At 39.4% G+C, this 16562-nt stretch overlaps 1 protein-coding gene across 6 annotated transcripts in view; it reads left to right on the top strand.

Moving 5' to 3' along the window:
• Nucleotides 1-102: 102 nt before the first annotated feature.
• Nucleotides 103-16562, top strand: part of cacna1ba (calcium channel, voltage-dependent, N type, alpha 1B subunit, a) — a 120336-nt gene continuing 103876 nt past the window's right edge. For 5 of the 6 annotated variants that reach the window (XM_046385654.1, XM_046385657.1, XM_046385655.1 and 2 more), the window contains exons 1-3: nucleotides 103-2016; nucleotides 5058-5163; nucleotides 6802-6941. In XM_046385654.1, the coding sequence (XP_046241610.1) occupies nucleotides 1757-2016; nucleotides 5058-5163; nucleotides 6802-6941 (506 nt within the window). In that variant the 5' untranslated portion in view covers nucleotides 103-1756. Of the gene's footprint in view, nucleotides 2017-2844; nucleotides 3024-5057; nucleotides 5164-6801; nucleotides 6942-16562 lie in introns of those variants that run through there. The other variant, XM_046385659.1, reaches the window with a different exon arrangement.

The following is a 16562-nucleotide window of genomic DNA, read 5'->3' on the forward strand; positions in this document are numbered from 1 at the left end:
TCAAAGGTGTTATATGAGGTTGACATCAGGGCTCTGGGCAGGCCAGTCAGTTTCTTCGACAGCAAACTGGGAACCATGTCTTCATGGAGCTGGCTTTGTGCTTGAGGACATTGTCATCTTAAAACAGGAAAGTAATCAAAACAGACTGGTTACACAAGTTTGAAAAATGCTGTTGTCTAGAATATCAATATGGAGCTAATCTCTACGTCCTGCATCCGAGATAAGTTCTAGGCAAGCATTAGCTAAATTAAACAGTTCCTTACTTTTACTGAGAACCGCTGGAATCCCCTGAAGGACATTGTGAGAACAGTAGACTACTTGGCAAGTTTTCTGCCAAAATATTTCTCCATACTTTATAGTGATTTTACATAGTCAGAAACTCACTCTATTATTGTTGTATATTTTTAGTTGCATCAGTCAGCCATCCATTTGTAAAATACATAAGAATGATAGATGATGATGGCACACTTTAAAAGGCTATAATCAGTTTTCACTTTTATATAGATTCTTCACAGGGACAATCTGTGATATTTTAGAAGGCGTCTTAGAATTTCCAAAAAAAAAAGAGAAATCTATAAAAAATGTTAACTAAAACGTCTGTTTTTAGCAATGCATAGTTTAAATTTTTTTTTGAATATTTCTTTGTGGCGACTGTCTCAAATGGTTTCCATCAATTGTTGCAACAGATTGTTTTACTGTGAAATTTTTGACCGGCAGTTGTGTTCTTTATCTCATGTTTAGTGTACGCTAGACACATACCCGATGCACATTATTATGCACATTGTTAAATTCCAATCGCAGTGCCTTTCAGGTTTTGTCTCAGTAAATTTGGAATGAGTAACGCATTTTTATTTAAAAAATAAAAACCGATCAAGCTGGATCACGAAAATGCTCTTATATTGAAATTAATTACGGAAGTGTGTTTATTCGGCGGAGCTTGATCCCGGTGTGGGGCGCTCTCCTCCTTGTTGCTATGGAAACAGGGCCGGTCCAGGTGGAGCCACTGGCTGGCATCGTCTCGGTCACGTGGGGGGGTCTCTGGATAAGAAGCAGTGGAGAAAGTGGTGTCTGAACATTATTGTTAACAGAGTTCATGGAGAAGCTGGTCGACTGTGATTTCTGCTCGGTTAACGATAAAAACAAGCTAACAGCGGCGAGTTTTTCTTTTCTTTCTTACTTCGGGCGAGCAGGCTCGAAGAATTGTTCAGTGTTTAGTCTGTATGGGAGCGGAAATTATGTTTGTTGGCGCTTTTTGAAGGAAAATATGTCTTGACTCCTCACGCTGACAGTCCGCGATATTTTGTCTCCTGTGGTCTTCTGTGCTAAAGTGCCATTTATTTATTTATTTATTTAAAGAGGTTTTGGTAGAAAACGCGTCCTGTAGCATGGACTTGAAGCGTTGACGCCAGTATATTTCAGCTTCTAGTGAGGACCGGGGCAGTCAGTCGAAGGAGGAACACCCATGGAAAATGATGCATCATGGAATCTGATAATCTAAACTTTGAACACCATTTTCATGTCGTGGAGAGTGACAGCATGGGAAGCAGCAGAGGCAAGGAGAGAACAGACTAACGTTGGTGAAAAACATCCACCCTCTCCTTATTTTGTTGTGAATGTTTGACTCTTCTGTTCGTGGACGATACACGCACCTAAAGGACCTGGGAGACGGGACGACAGTGTGTGTTGTGATGCTTCTTCTCCATTTCTTTTCTGGTGTCAGTTTTGGTTTCTCCAGCAAGATCTGTACTATCCCAGTATGGCTCGCTTTGAAGACGAACTGTCCAGCCGCTATGGAGGCAGCTGTCCCGCGGGCCCGGCCAGAGGTGCCAGCCGGCCGCCGGGGCCTCCCGGGGGCCAGAGGATGTACAAGCAAACGATGGCCCAGAGAGCCAGGACCATGGCCATTTACAACCCCATTCCTGTCAAACAGAACTGCTTCACCGTTAACCGTTCTCTCTTCATCTTCAGTGAGGATAATATCATACGGAAATATGCCAAAAAGATCACCGAATGGCCATATCCTTACAGTTCAGTGTTACCCTTATACATGGCGTTTTATCCCATAACGCGAGATCACCACGCCGAACTCCGCCTAAAAATGTGTACATTTAAGGTTCCTTACTTAAGGAAAGAATGTACATGTATCTAAGATATGATACACGACCTTAAACGAAGAGAAAGAATATAGCATTCAATTCGGTATGTAAATAACATACAAAAAAACGTTTATATCGAAAACATTTAAAACTTCCACAGTTGGTTCTCCTGTTGTTTCCACAGCCTTAGAAAAAAGGGCGGCAGCTTGTGTCTCAGTTGAGTGCTCCTCAGTCGATTTTCTGTAGAATGATTGTTCTGCAAGGTCTGCAAGGAGGTGGTATAAATTTCCTTCAATGAATTTTGGCTACGAATGACAAGCAAGGGAACCTTAAAGAGCCGCATTTCTAATGAGATTCGGCGTCATTCCTCATATTTCGCCTGAGAGAAAGCTTTAATCGATCAGTGATTACTGAAAAGGTAGAACCCTTGTTTAAATCACGTATATGACATGTTGCTTGGTGTTTTGACTTGTGTTTCACTAAAGTTTAGAAATTTGTTTTTTTCCAAGTCTTGTCGTCCAATGGTGTCTTTGTCAAGGTATTTTCTTCACTTACTTTTGGATAAAGAATTACTCTTAGAATTCTTCCTGGGTTAAGATCTTTGTCCTTGCTGTGGGCAGATAGAGTGAAGCCTTCGGTCAGAACAGGTGTTTGCCTTCTAATCTAATGCTGAATTCATGAATTGCTTTAGGATATCGAGCACTCCAAGGACAAGCTTAAAGTTCATTTATGGAGTAGGTGATAGCACCATTGTATTGTGTTTTCTTGGAAGACCACTGTGTCCCTGAATTCTCGTTGTGAAGGCTGTCTGCAGATGGTGCTGTCCAGGGGGCTGAACTCCTAGCAAACAGCAGGCTGGCCTCAGCATCAAGGCGGTGGCAATCTGCATGGGTGTGACACCAAAAAACAAGCTGCAGCAGGGTGCAGGTCTGAATTTAGCCGCTGGTGCATTTTTAATTGATTTAGTTTGTACTGAATGAATCGTGTGAGCGTAGATGCCACCTGTTGAGTTTTGTGTATTGACTAAGCAACAGAATAATTTCTCACTGCTGCAGTTTGGATACTTTCTGTGGAAAATCAATGGTACAACACCTCATAAGTTAATGAGTGTTATAGGTATTGCAGTGCATTTGTATTAATTGTGTGATGGCCCTCCTTACATAAGTCAGTGGTTGGTTAGCACCTGGTGCTGATCAAACATTTATCACGCGTCAATGCTGCAGTGCATTACTGGACCCTTTATCCTGAAGCAGGGCAATCATGCAGTGCTGTAAGACGATGTATTGTGGCCCTGGACAGCAGGAGGCCCAGTTGCTAGAGACATTTGGCCAGATCCATCTCTTGATGGTGTCCTCCTCCTAGCAGAGCTGCAGCAGTCCAAAGGGGATGCTGGAGTGTTTGGGGTAATGACACAATAGAGGTGCACTGCTAGGAGGGGGGATAGCCACTAATCTGTACAAATCTGTGTATAATATCTTGAAATAAGCAGAAACTGCTCTCTTTCACAGTACAGCAGAAATCAGGCTTTTGACTGTGACAGAAGGGTGATTATTGTACTTATATCAACAAGAAAAGAAAAGATTTTTGAACTTGTTTTTATGAATCATTGAGGACTGTATGGGAATATAAATATAACTAGCTAACCAGTTTGTGAACACTGGGATTAAAATTAAAATTTTTAAATTTTTAAAAAAATTAAATAAAAATTTTATTCACCAAGTTTCGTGGAGGAGCAGTAATCAGCCTGTGAAAACATTATGATGTCTTCTTTGTCTTTGGAGAGTGATTGCCAAAGTCTGAAAAAATAAAAAACATGAAGAAAGTAAACATAACAACAAAACGTAAGAAAGTAACAGGAAATCTGCTTTGTAAACAAGGGCTGGATAGAAGTAGGCAGTACTTAGGTGTGACTTGATCTGATATGGGTGCATCTTGTAATGAGAAATGCCACTCAGTGCAATGATAGCAAATGTAGGATCCGCTGTCTCTGGAATTTTTGAGCCGTACCAGGTACAGCAAGTCATAATATCTTTTAGTTTTTGACTGTAGTTTTGACTGTAAAATAAATTACTTATAGGGTGTGCAATATCATATTATTTAATAATCAATACTGGTATAAGTCTTAATAAAATAAAATAAGAATAAATCATATCATGGTGTTATTCTGACTTGTTGACAGAGTGATGTCATACTACAGTTACACACAGTGACAACAAACATGGCTGAAAGTGGAAGTAGCATAGCTATCTGCTATCAGGAGGAATTAGTTCCAAAAAAGGGAGTGACATAAGTAGCGTAGAAGTGGTTTGGTTACACGGGATCAGATGTACAACAAACCATGGTAGTAAGTAAGAAGTGCAGGAAGAATGCAACAACAGAAGGGGCAATACAGCAAACTTATTTCAGTAGCTTGACAGCTGTTGTGAGTTGTAAACCAAGCAGACCCTCTATACTGGCATAGAATCACTGAATCTTTGGCTCATTGTACTGTGTATTTTGTTATGTCATCAAAAAAACCACTATCGCAGAAATTCCTTGAAATGTCTTGATTTTATCATTTTAGATCCGTATCACTCATCCATAATTACTGAATCTGATGTAATTAATGCTGTGTTACAATTACATTACTGTTACTATTACATACTCTCTGCTAATCTTAAATACCATTTTAGGAGTTAGTTTTTACAATACATCAAAACTTTACTGTTTACTAACAGGAAGTTGTACAATATTGTGCCATTGGATGTCAGTCAAACTTTTCTTTTGATTATGAAAACCTGAAACCAAGGCAAACATTCACCACTGATGCATGAAGTACCCAAAATATAGCGTCTATGAGTCTAGGATAGATTTTTCGGTTTTTCATCTCTGCTTTCTTTGCTCTTTTTTTGGTATTGGCTTAATTTTGTGGTGGTTTGTGTTTGCATATTGCTTTCCACAAGAATTCCTTAACCGTCTCACTCCATTTGAGTACATGATCCTTGCCACCATTATAGCAAACTGCATTGTGCTGGCCTTGGAGCAACACCTACCAGCCTTAGACAAAACACCAATGTCAGAGCGTTTGGTAAGTAGCCCTATGACTGCTTTCAGTTTCCTACTGTACTTCATGTTTCATACAATGGAAATGATAATACATTGCAACCACTGTGATGCTGTCTGGTTTGAGTGAGATGTGGTTTGAGTGTCTTGTCTGGAAGTGAAATAATTATGAAATTGATTCCAGTTTGTATAGCAGTTCAAAGAAACATGGTGGTCTTGTTATTGTCAGCTTTGAACTCTGACTGCTGCAATCATGTAAAACTTACTCTCTGCTTAATCCAGTCTTTCTTCTTTTTCTAGCCCACATTCGTGGTTGTGAAAATTTCGGAATCAAAATTCATAAAAATCCATTTTTTTAACCTCAGTGTCAGATAGGGTCCCTCATCCACTGTGCTGTAGGTTAAGCAGAACCCTGCAGAGCTGCCTTTGATCCCTCCCAGTGTATCATTACCTCAGGTTACCCCTGCTGCAACCTGCCCCCACACCAACTCTCTTGTTAAATCTTTCCATTAAAGAAGCGGATGCTGTGAACCCTTCTGTCCAATCAAAGAGCTGGTGGTGGCAGGGGGAGGGCTGTTTTAAGAATGAAATGTCATTCCCCGAGGCATGGAGCCTCCCAGCTGCCCGCTTTCATTGATCCACTCCCTGAGACGGGCTGAAACCCTGTCTGACAGACAGACCACAGAGTTCATGATAATATGAAGTGATCAGATGTGTTATCAGGTTGCATCTTCTGTAGAGCTTTTCTGTCTTTATCCAGCTATTATCTAGCCCCAGTATTGTCAAACATTTACTGGTCCTAGCTTCTTAAACTTAGATTTGCTGCTTTTCATTTGTGTCATTTGAAATTATTTGTCAATTTTCAAAATAGCTGATTCATTATTTCTCCGTTGACTGATCAATGAATCACCTGATTGGCTCTAGTCTTGCACTCCTTACTGTTTTCTGGTTGTAGGATGTTTCATTCTAAGGCTCTAACTAAAAGTATATATTCAAACTCAAAAGTGTTAACACAAGGGCTGGTATAACATTTAAATCTTTTTAAGTACTAGTGCCAATGTGATACTCTCAGTCAACGACATTAAAACAGCACTGTGTTACAAAAGCAAACAGGGTTCTGCCATTTGTATCAGGTGCTCCTGAGTACCGGTACTTGTATAGAGTTCAGAGATGATGTTACAAAGTTACCTGTATCTAACTGGCCAACCTTCTCTACTCTCCCAGGACTTAATTCAGGTGTAAAATGTTGTATCCCTCATCTGTTTATTAAATTATTTTATATAAGTCAAATTGAAATCTAAAAATCAAAAATCGGGATCTATCACACAATTAAATATAAATCAAGTGTAATTTTTTAAAACTGTAGGACACCTTCAGGTTCCAAGGGACTTTTAAAACTCCTTGATTCCCGGAAAAAACTTGACATGACCCCAAGAGCTCTTCACAGAAGCTGATATTGCACCGGGGACAATAGGCCACTGAATCTTACAGAGCTACAGATTGATACTCTGAAGCTGTTGAGGAAAATCACATGGGCCCTGTATTTTAATGGAGGTCAATGACAATGACTTTGACTGGCCAATATCTGATTTTATTGACGTGGACAGATAGAAGTCTGTAATTTCATGAATCCTCCTAACTCTACTCTGCTTTTTCACAACAGGACGACACAGAGCCCTACTTTATTGGAATATTTTGTTTTGAGGCTGGCATCAAGATCATCGCCCTGGGCTTTGCCTTTCACAAAGGCTCCTACCTGCGTAATGGCTGGAATGTAATGGACTTTGTGGTGGTCCTAACTGGGTGAGTAGCACTGGCCTAATGGGTTATACAGCTGCTAACTGACAGAGCTGATGGGCAGCAGAAAAATATCACATTAATGAGGGGAGGGGAGAGCTCTGCTGTTTGTGTGTGTGTGTGTGTGTGTGTGTGTGTGTGCATGTGCGTGTTGTATTTCTAATGATCAGTAGAGCCAAACCATTCCAGATGGTGGGGTGTTTTCTTCCTGTCTGAATAAACAGAGTCTTGATAAGGTGGTATTGTCCACATTAGACATGCAGAAAAGCAGGGGGAAATTACTGCAACACCACATTTTTTTGTCACATTTAGAAATACTGAAACCAATACAAATTTCCCAGGAACTGCAAGTTTTGCATTTTCGGTTACAATCATTTTGAGTTTTCAGTAGCGGTGGTCAGAGCTTGTGTGAAATGGACTGTTTCAATATGGTGCGCTGGAGCTTGTGTCAGGACCAATGTGTGAGGACTACTGCATGACCGATGATGTCTGAAGCTGCAAATATGCTATGTGTATGTTATGCTACATGCTCTACTGAGACATACTCTCACACTGGGGGTTTAGAAGAGGGAATATATGAGAAGAATGCTGAATTAGGTGATCACAAGAACACAAACGTTTCTACCTGATACAAAGTAATAAAAGGTCATATTAAAGGAATATCATTCTCCAGTCCTGTTTTACTGGGTATATCTTTAAGCTCTTACCAGAGGATTTTTTTGTTAATACTCTGTTGTTTAACTAGTTTCAGCACTATGTAAAGCTGGCATGACTTAATATTCCATTGATCCTTTGAGCAGGTGCTTGTACTGTCTCTATGGTACACATCCTACACAATATTGCCATTTAGTTGTTGGTTCATGCAGTAGAAATCCCCAGGAGGCTTAAGAAATAAACCAGTTATAAGCTCTTTTTTTCATTCTGTCATCTCAGATTGTCTGTGGAGTAAACAGGGGATCCGTTGGTATTGGATAAATACCAAGGGAGTATAAAGCTAGTATGGGAATAGTGCTGTTGGTGCAGGGGAGTGGAGAGTGGAGGAGACTGGACTGTTTGGGGTTGTTGGGGAAGGACGGGGTAGTGATGGAGGATGCTGTTACGCTGCAGAAAGTCCCTGGACACTTGGTGGTTCCACCAAGGGATGGCCAGGCTTCTCTTACATAATGATACAGAGATTTATTTTGCCCATCTACTGGGGCTTGTGTCAGGAACCTCATTGCAATAAACAGAGCCTCTGCCAATTCCCAAACCTCTCATCAACGCCCCCGCTCCTCCCACTGGAAGTCACAGAGAGTCACTGAGCCTTTTTTCCTGTTAGCTGAAAAGAAAGGGAAGCAGTCACTGTAAAATATAATAAACGCCATCCAGCAAAATGAGTCTGGTTTTGCTGGAATGACGCAGAGATCTGTTTGTGTTTGTGTGTGTGTGTGTGCATATGCATCCATGAGAGTTTATTCCAGGACTGTAGCAGTTTTATACCCTTTACTACAAACCATTAGTACCAGGTATGTTCCAAAGCAAACAAAGGTGCTTTAGATCTTTGAACATTTTTTTCTTCCATTCTTGTAGGAACAGATTTCCATTCATTTTACTAGAGTGAAAGTAAACATGTAGATGATGTAATCCATCACAAGAGGAATGCAAGTAGTTCTTTTTTAACACAGATTTTTAAAATCAGCTTGCACTTTACAATTGTATTACTACAAATGTACGCATTTGGCAACACCAATAATGGACACGTGGTGAAATACCAACCTTAAAGCACAAGGACACCCACCTCTCAAAGTGGCTTGTGCAGCCTATCTTGTAGGACCATGCCCAGAGATCAAAAGTCATATGTTTGTGTGTAGTTCCATTCAGCTACACTGCCATCAGCTATAGAAACAGGCAGGTTAGTGGTCTGCTTGAAGAGAAGAGTCTTATGTGATTTTATTTGGAGATTGAAGACATTCATTTTATTTTTCATTTTATTATTTCATTATATGATATTTAAGAGGTAAACTAAGTATAACTTAATGGCAGGCTAAAATTTGGAATAGTAGGTAATTCTTGAGAATTAATGTAATGTTTCCCCCTTCCAGCAACATTCATTGGTTAGTAGTCAGAGAGAGCGTCTAACCTCATGAGTGCAGTAGATATATTTCTCATGTGGTGTCATACAACTGCACTGTCTTTTGAGATTGTCTTGGGATGTGGATTTTCTATTATTATATCATGGCTCTAGTTCTGTCATATCCTGAAAAGGATATCAATAGATCTTCCACATAAATCTCGCTGTCTTATCGGTAATGGTCTTATTATGAGCTTCTTTCGAGGGCACATGAGGCTGAGTGTGGTGAAGTGTAAGCGGTCAGATGATATTGTACTTGGACACTCATTTCTGGTGTCTCTGCTCCCTTGAATGGATTGCAGCTAGCAGATCAGACTGCCGATTCGGCATACAGCCTTGTTTTTGCTGATCTTTTTGCCATCTATGGCAGCCCATCTATGACAACCCAAAATATCTACGGACAAACAGCACTCCAAGACCCCAAAACTATTCATTTACCATCAGAAATAACAAAGAAAAGCAGCAAATCCTTACATTTAAGAAGCTGGAACCAGCAAATGTTGGACATTTTTGTTTGAAAAATGACTGAAATGATTGATTGATTATCAAAAAAGTTGTCAGGTGATTTTCTAACAATCGAAAAATCGATTGATTGACTAATTATTGCAGCTGTAATTTGAGCTGAGCATGCTGATTGTAGAGGTGAGTGTTACTGACAGGTTGTCAGGGCCTGTGTACAGGCTAAGCCTCTTCCAGTGTGTGTGGATGGGAGTGACCCAAGTAGCCCAGATTGAATTGGAGCTTTGCAGGCTGACATGATACTTATAATCAAAGGGCTGTGTGGTGGAACCATTACAACAGTGGTCTGAACATCTTATCAGTGCCATGTGGTCAGGGTGGTGCAAGCTTCTGAATGCACATTCACATGCAGCAGGGCTCACTTAAACATGTATGTACATCCATCAATTTTCTATACTGCTTATCCGTCAGGGTCGTGTGGGAGAGGGGGCTGGAGCCTATCCCAGCTGACTACGGGTGAGAGGTGGGCTTCACCCTGGGCTGGTCCCAGTTAATCGCAGGGTTGACACACAAAGACAGACAACCATACACACACTCACACCAAGGGGCAATGTAGAGTAGCCAATTAACCTAATGTGCATGTTTTTGGTATTGTGGGAGGAAGCAAACTCGGTTCGAACCTGGAACCCTCTTCCTGTGAGACGACAGCGCTAATCATTGCACCACCGTGCTGCCTGTTGCATGCACACACGTCAATAAATCACTTATACAGGATGATGTCCATTTCCTGTAGGAAATGTGTATATAGAATTGCTATGAAGAAACAATTCACTGAATGCATCCTGCTCATTTGAACAGGACTTCATTTGTTATACGAGTCCTTAAGCGTTGACGGTTTTCTTTTGTGTTAAATAAAATGATAAGGTCGATCTTGCAAACAATGCAACAACATGATTAGGGTTGAACTGTATAAAATAACTAAGTGATTAATGATTCCTGTTAAGAGTTACAAAATCAAGGACCAAATATGCAGACTCCGATACGAGGAATAGGTGAACGAAGAAACTTTGATAAAATAGACTTAATAAAAAAGGGATACAGATGCAAACAAAAGGCACTCCATGTAATAATAGTCCAAACAAAGAAATTATCCAAAAATGCAAACAAGGCAGCTGGGTATCCTCTTTACAAAAACCAAAATCAGTCCATTCGCTCCCGTCATACTGACATCCATAACATGAGAGCCTGTTCAAACTGGCCAATCAGGAACTCAAGAAAGACGAGGTTAATATCAAATATACATTATCTTCTTACCTTGCTCATACTAACAATGCCTCATTTCACTCTTCAGTATGTCAGTGTGGATACTGTACATTCAAAATAAACAAATCGCTTGTGCAGCACTATATTTATCTTGACTACCTGTCATTTCATCATACATTCAATATCCAATCAAATCTGAGAATCCACCAACTCATACATCACATAAAAGCGCTACTGTTAATACTTGCTTCCTACTTAAGCACCGGCGCAAAATGCCTTCCACAAGTACGTAAACTCTCACAGGTCACGGTTTTGATTATAGCATGTTTTTTTACATTTATTGTTGAGGAAAGAAACTTAATTGTAATGCTGCTACTATAAGGAAACAAAGTATAACCAAAATAGTTGGTCAGATGAGATTGTACATTTGACACTGGGTTAGTGCGTCCTCACATTCACTTTCTTTCTGAAAGTGAGAGGAGAAGATCAGTATTGACATTGATTGAGTTTGACGGGATATTTAGCTATCATTGCATCGCAGCTGTGCAACATATAGAGTGCGTTCATATGTCTTCATCAAAATATTTCACAGAACTAGTTCCAAAGGGCAGATTTGTTTGTCCTGTTTTTGTCTTGATGGTGCTCCATGCACACATAAAAACAGAAAATCAGCTTTGCTCTCATTTCATCTGTGGTGATCTTCTGTGGTTTATCTTTCAATCCATAAAGAAATAGTCTTATTTTTTTTGCACTGAGCATTAGGAGCTTATATCTGTAATGGACTTTATGGACAATAAACAAGACAGTGACAGCTCTGTCTAGTGTTCCAAAATAGGCCTAAATGCAGTAATTCATATGTTATCGCTTTTAATCCATATATGAACAGAAATGCAAAAAAGACAGGTTCTGGTTTTCTTGGTGAGCAAAAACCTGCTGCAGTGACAGTGTAAGTGTAATTACGCAAATGTTGGACCTTTGATATGAAAATGTTGATGAGTTGAAGTTTGATCTGGAGCTACTGATATGATATCATTTATTTCTTTATTTTAGTCCTTATAAGAAATGAACAGCAGGTAGTCCCATCAGTTGTGTTGTATCTTGATGCTACTTGGTCAGATCACTTTGCATTACAGTCTAAAGAGTGCAAGTAGCCCACTGATGTTTTTTTTCTTTTCTTTTTTTAAGCAAGTGAATGCATGATATAGTTCATATCTCATTTTGTTCAGTGTACTCAATTTATTTCACTCTGCCTTGCTTCTACCTCAGTATTTCCATGGGTTTCCCAGAATACCTCTTCATAAATCCCTTGAAAGTGAAGCGTACTCCGCTGGGCATTCATCTGTTATTTATACAAGGAAGAGGAGAGAGTGACAGTCATGGCTTAGAGACAGGAGATGAGCCAGAGTTTCCAGGGAGAAACAGTGCGAGTCATGCTCATTGTTATTGTTGGTGTACTGAGGTGACTGTGGCTGGACAAACTAGTTTCTCTGCCTTTTCTATGATAAGCTTCTTCTGATACGACTGTGGATCAATATTTACTACAAATGTTTTTCATAGCATCTGCTGTCAATCTGCATTGTGGCAAACAGGAGCTTTTTCATTTTAGTAGGGGATTTTCTTTTGTTTCATCACAGCTCGGGTCTTAGCTTGCTAATCATTCCCATCAGTAAAAATAACATTGTACTTACTAAGTTAATCGCTGAGATCTAAAAAAAAACATGGCAATCTTGATTAAAAGAGGTCAGACTGAGCAAGAAACAGGGACAAGGTTTGAACCAAACACCAGGTAATTGAAATTGAAATTGTGGCTATTTGCTCTAAAACAGCAGGGCTGTGTTTGTGGTCTTATGTTAAACAAGATGTGAAGCGGTATTATTTGCTGATTACAGCTGGATAATTGGCCACTTATGCAATAATGAGAAGCTGCTGATCTGACATGTCTCTGTTTCGGTGTCAGACAACTCAGTTCAACAGCTGTTTGCTATTTAAACTAACCAGCTACCTGAGGTTAGCTAGATTCAACTAGAAGAGGCTCCCACACACAAATATGAACATCATTTATTAAGAAAGTGTTAGAGCAGACTCACACCACCTACCGGGGCTGGTGCAGACAGAGTCTGCAGGTGAGCCTGCCTTAGGTGACATTGTAACTGTCTTCCGGTGATGGATGGAGTTGGTCTGGCGGTGGTGGTGGTTGGTGCCTACTAACATAAAATTAAGAAAAGGGTGGTTTATTTCTGGGAATCTGTGCAATTAAGGACCAAACTCATGCAGTGATTGGATGGAGAAGATGGAGTGGGAGGTAGCAGGAGGAGAGGCAAAGGCTGGCTCACTGTCATCGTTGAACTATATTAAGATTCCAAGTGTTTATGTTAAAACAACAACAAACATACCACTCTGCTCGTCTTTTCTGAGCAGCAAAGCACAGCCCACTCATTTTTCAAACATAATTATATAGTGTTGTTTCTTTAACAAAGCCGTCTTTTGCCAAGAGTAAATGGCACTGACACTGCTGCACAAAAACCACAAAGCCAGTCAACAGCTCAGCGCTTAATTTTGTGTGTCTGCTAACTCACCAATGAACTTCAGCTGATAATTGAAACCAGCAATAATTGAAATGATCAGTTGCTGCCTTAACCTTGCTAAGACACCTACACTGCCCCCTCCCCCCAAAAAACAAAAAAAAATCTTTAAAAAGACATTTCAGATGTAATCATTTTAGTTTAACCAAATAAACTTTAGATAATATGATTAAGGGGTTGGATCGTTTACAACCTGTCTGATTGTCTGATTAGTAATAACATCAGAGTGCTTCCAAATTTCATCAATTAACTTGGGCAGCACATTGTCTAAAACAAACCAAACAAGACTAATTGTAACTGTAATAAACCAGAATTAACATTTAAGTTGCAAAACCCATCAACAAGATTGTGGTCTGAAGGAGGCTATTCTAGAAAAATAAAATTGGAATGTTAACACTGCTGTACGCATTGATAGCAAAACCTCAGTAATGTACAGTAGTTATGTGTGAGGCAGTTTACGGGCTCATTCTCATTCTAAGACACCATTACCATTTTGAACATGCCATCAACTAATCCCGGAACACATCACGCATGTTTTTGCTCTCAGGACATCTTTCATGAGCTGCTAATCAGATCATGTGGAGGGCTGCATCAACGGAAGAGCCTGGATTTAGGTCCCCTAGGCCAGCCCCAACCCATACCATGTTCCAATAAGATGTAGGGAGTTGCTAATAAGAGCATATGTCTGCCTCCCCGTACTCCCACCCAGATCAATAGTGTATTGAGTTGAACGCAGAGGGAATAGATTCACTTCAGCACTCCTCTTTATAGCTGGCTGGATCAAAGCAGCTGCTGTTGGATCTCTGCAGTGGCTCGTTCCTACAGTACAGCCTTCGCTCCACACTACCACACACACCCCTTCGGATAGTGCTGCTCGGTTGAATAGTTATATTTCTCAGATATCATCGAAATGTATCCTTCTCATAGCAAAAATATGGTGGCTTTGTTTTAAGCATTGAGCATTTCTTGCAAATTTACATGTAGAATAAAATATTCTTGAGGTTCGATGTTTAAAAGGTTTGTTATAAAGCATTCATATCAACATTTTTTTCATAAGAAGTTTCACATAAATCCAACCTTCTTGAATTTCCCTCAGGATCAATGATCTATCTATCTATCTATCTATCTATCTATCTATCTATCTGTCTATCTAACCTATACAATTTATACATCAACACCTAGAAACTCTTACTAAAATCACTTCTATATGGCCACTCATCAGCATTAGAACATCTTGAGACTTTATGCAGAGGAAGAGATAATTTTGCAGCGTGCTAATGGATATTTTTTGATTGATTTCTTCAGTTTGGTTAATGGTTTTATGGCCTGCTATGACTTAGCAAGTCATAACATTATGTATATATGTGTGTGTATATACTGTATATCAGTATATGTCAGTATCTACATTGTTGTCTTCTTTCAATTTCTACACTAGCTGCACCCACAGTGCATGGCTACAGTCTACACTGTTGTATTTCTGGTTGAATAAATATTGGTAAGCTGTTAGAACGTTGTTCAGGCCAAGCCTCAGAAAAGTGTCCACAGCAAGGACTTAAATTTTTGGGTAAAACAAGATCTTTTGCTGAAAAAAATGGAGAAAAATAGCTGTTTGTACTTCTGTAAGCCCCTCGTCTGTTTTCTTTGATCACTGTAGTCTCAGATGTAGTGTAGAGTGGCATAGCCTTAGCAACAGGCATATTGATATGATTATGATTAGAGCCAGTTTGTGTATTTGCTGTGTAAATGCCTTGTGATCAGCAGAGGACCCTGGCTCTCTCTCAGCAGCATCCACACCTCCCCCTGTACCAACACCAGGGACTCTCTGTGTTTGGCAAACTGACTCACAGTGCCAATGGTAGTAACAGTGTGTGATGTAGCACAGTGCTGAAGACCCTTTGTAGACACATAGTGAGAGACAGGAGACCAAGAGTGAAAACACAGGATAGTTGGATGCTAATGAAAGTAAAACACACTTGTGATAGATACTGTAGTCTGAATCACACTTTTTTTGCTTTTGTTTTTTTTTCTGGTGGAAGTAGAAGGTCCAAATATGATCATAACCTATTCATAAGGCATTATATGCGATGTGTTTATATTATTTTGAATTCATATGCACTCTGTAGGTGGTGGTATGCTTTGTGTGATCGTGAGCCGCATTTTTTAACCTAGAAAAGGAAGAAAATATTTGTTTCCAACCTGACTACTGAAGACATACTGACTTGAACTTAAGGCTATGCTTGGCTCCTCGTAATTTATGCCTGGTTGCTTGACACTCTTGTCACACAAAAAGAAACATAATAATTAATTTGTGCTACAGAAATGGTGTTATTTTTTCATTCTGGAGAAGTAAAAAAGCTCTTAAAAGTCATTATTTCTGCTAACCTGGCACAAATGAATCATTGATGGTTAAAAAAAATATTTTTTTCTATCATTGTGCCATGAATACAAATTGCCACAAATAAATGTAAACAAGATCCACAATGCTGTGCATAAATTTCAAATTTTACTTTCATGTTTACATCAAAATGCATAAAATGACTAAGAAAGAGATGTCAGTGGAAATATACATTAAATAATCTATATTGCATTCTTTTCTCAGCTTTTGAGAGATAGCTAACTAAAAACATCAAATTTGATTGACATCTTACATAAACATTCGCATATTACTAGTGCTGGGTGCCAATCTTTGATAATCCTATAGCACCCACCAAATTGCTTCAATACTGATAAGTTTAAAAAAATTCCTTGTCATTAAGTAACAAATTTTTGGCCCTAAGCAGTAAATCTCATGAATGCTGGTGAGCCTGGAATCCAGAAGCCAATAAGCATCTTATAGCGCAATGTTAGACAGTCAATCACCAGGTTGAACTGTCTAACATTGCACATCAAAGAAAAATGCATTATTGAGGCTGCTGTTAAATTAACACCCTGAAAAAGCACCAAGACCAACATGGGACACAAAATGCTGCCTGAACCCTTAACAAAAATGATTTACTGCTAGAGGAAATATTACCAGACATTTTGCTTTGAAATGAAGTAGTAGTTCAGTTCAAACATTGATTTATTAAACAATGAGCAGAAATGTGAATGAAATGAAAATGCATTATGCAGCTGTATTCTAGACTGAATCTTCTTTCTGTGAGTTGCAACGGCCAATAATTTGTTTTTCATCAAAGGTCAGTCAGCCCAATGAGTCAGCATACTCATACTATT

The sequence above is a fragment of the Scatophagus argus genome, chromosome 4 (assembly GCF_020382885.2).
Source record: "Scatophagus argus isolate fScaArg1 chromosome 4, fScaArg1.pri, whole genome shotgun sequence".
In the NCBI taxonomy this organism is placed as follows: Eukaryota; Metazoa; Chordata; class Actinopteri; family Scatophagidae; genus Scatophagus; species Scatophagus argus.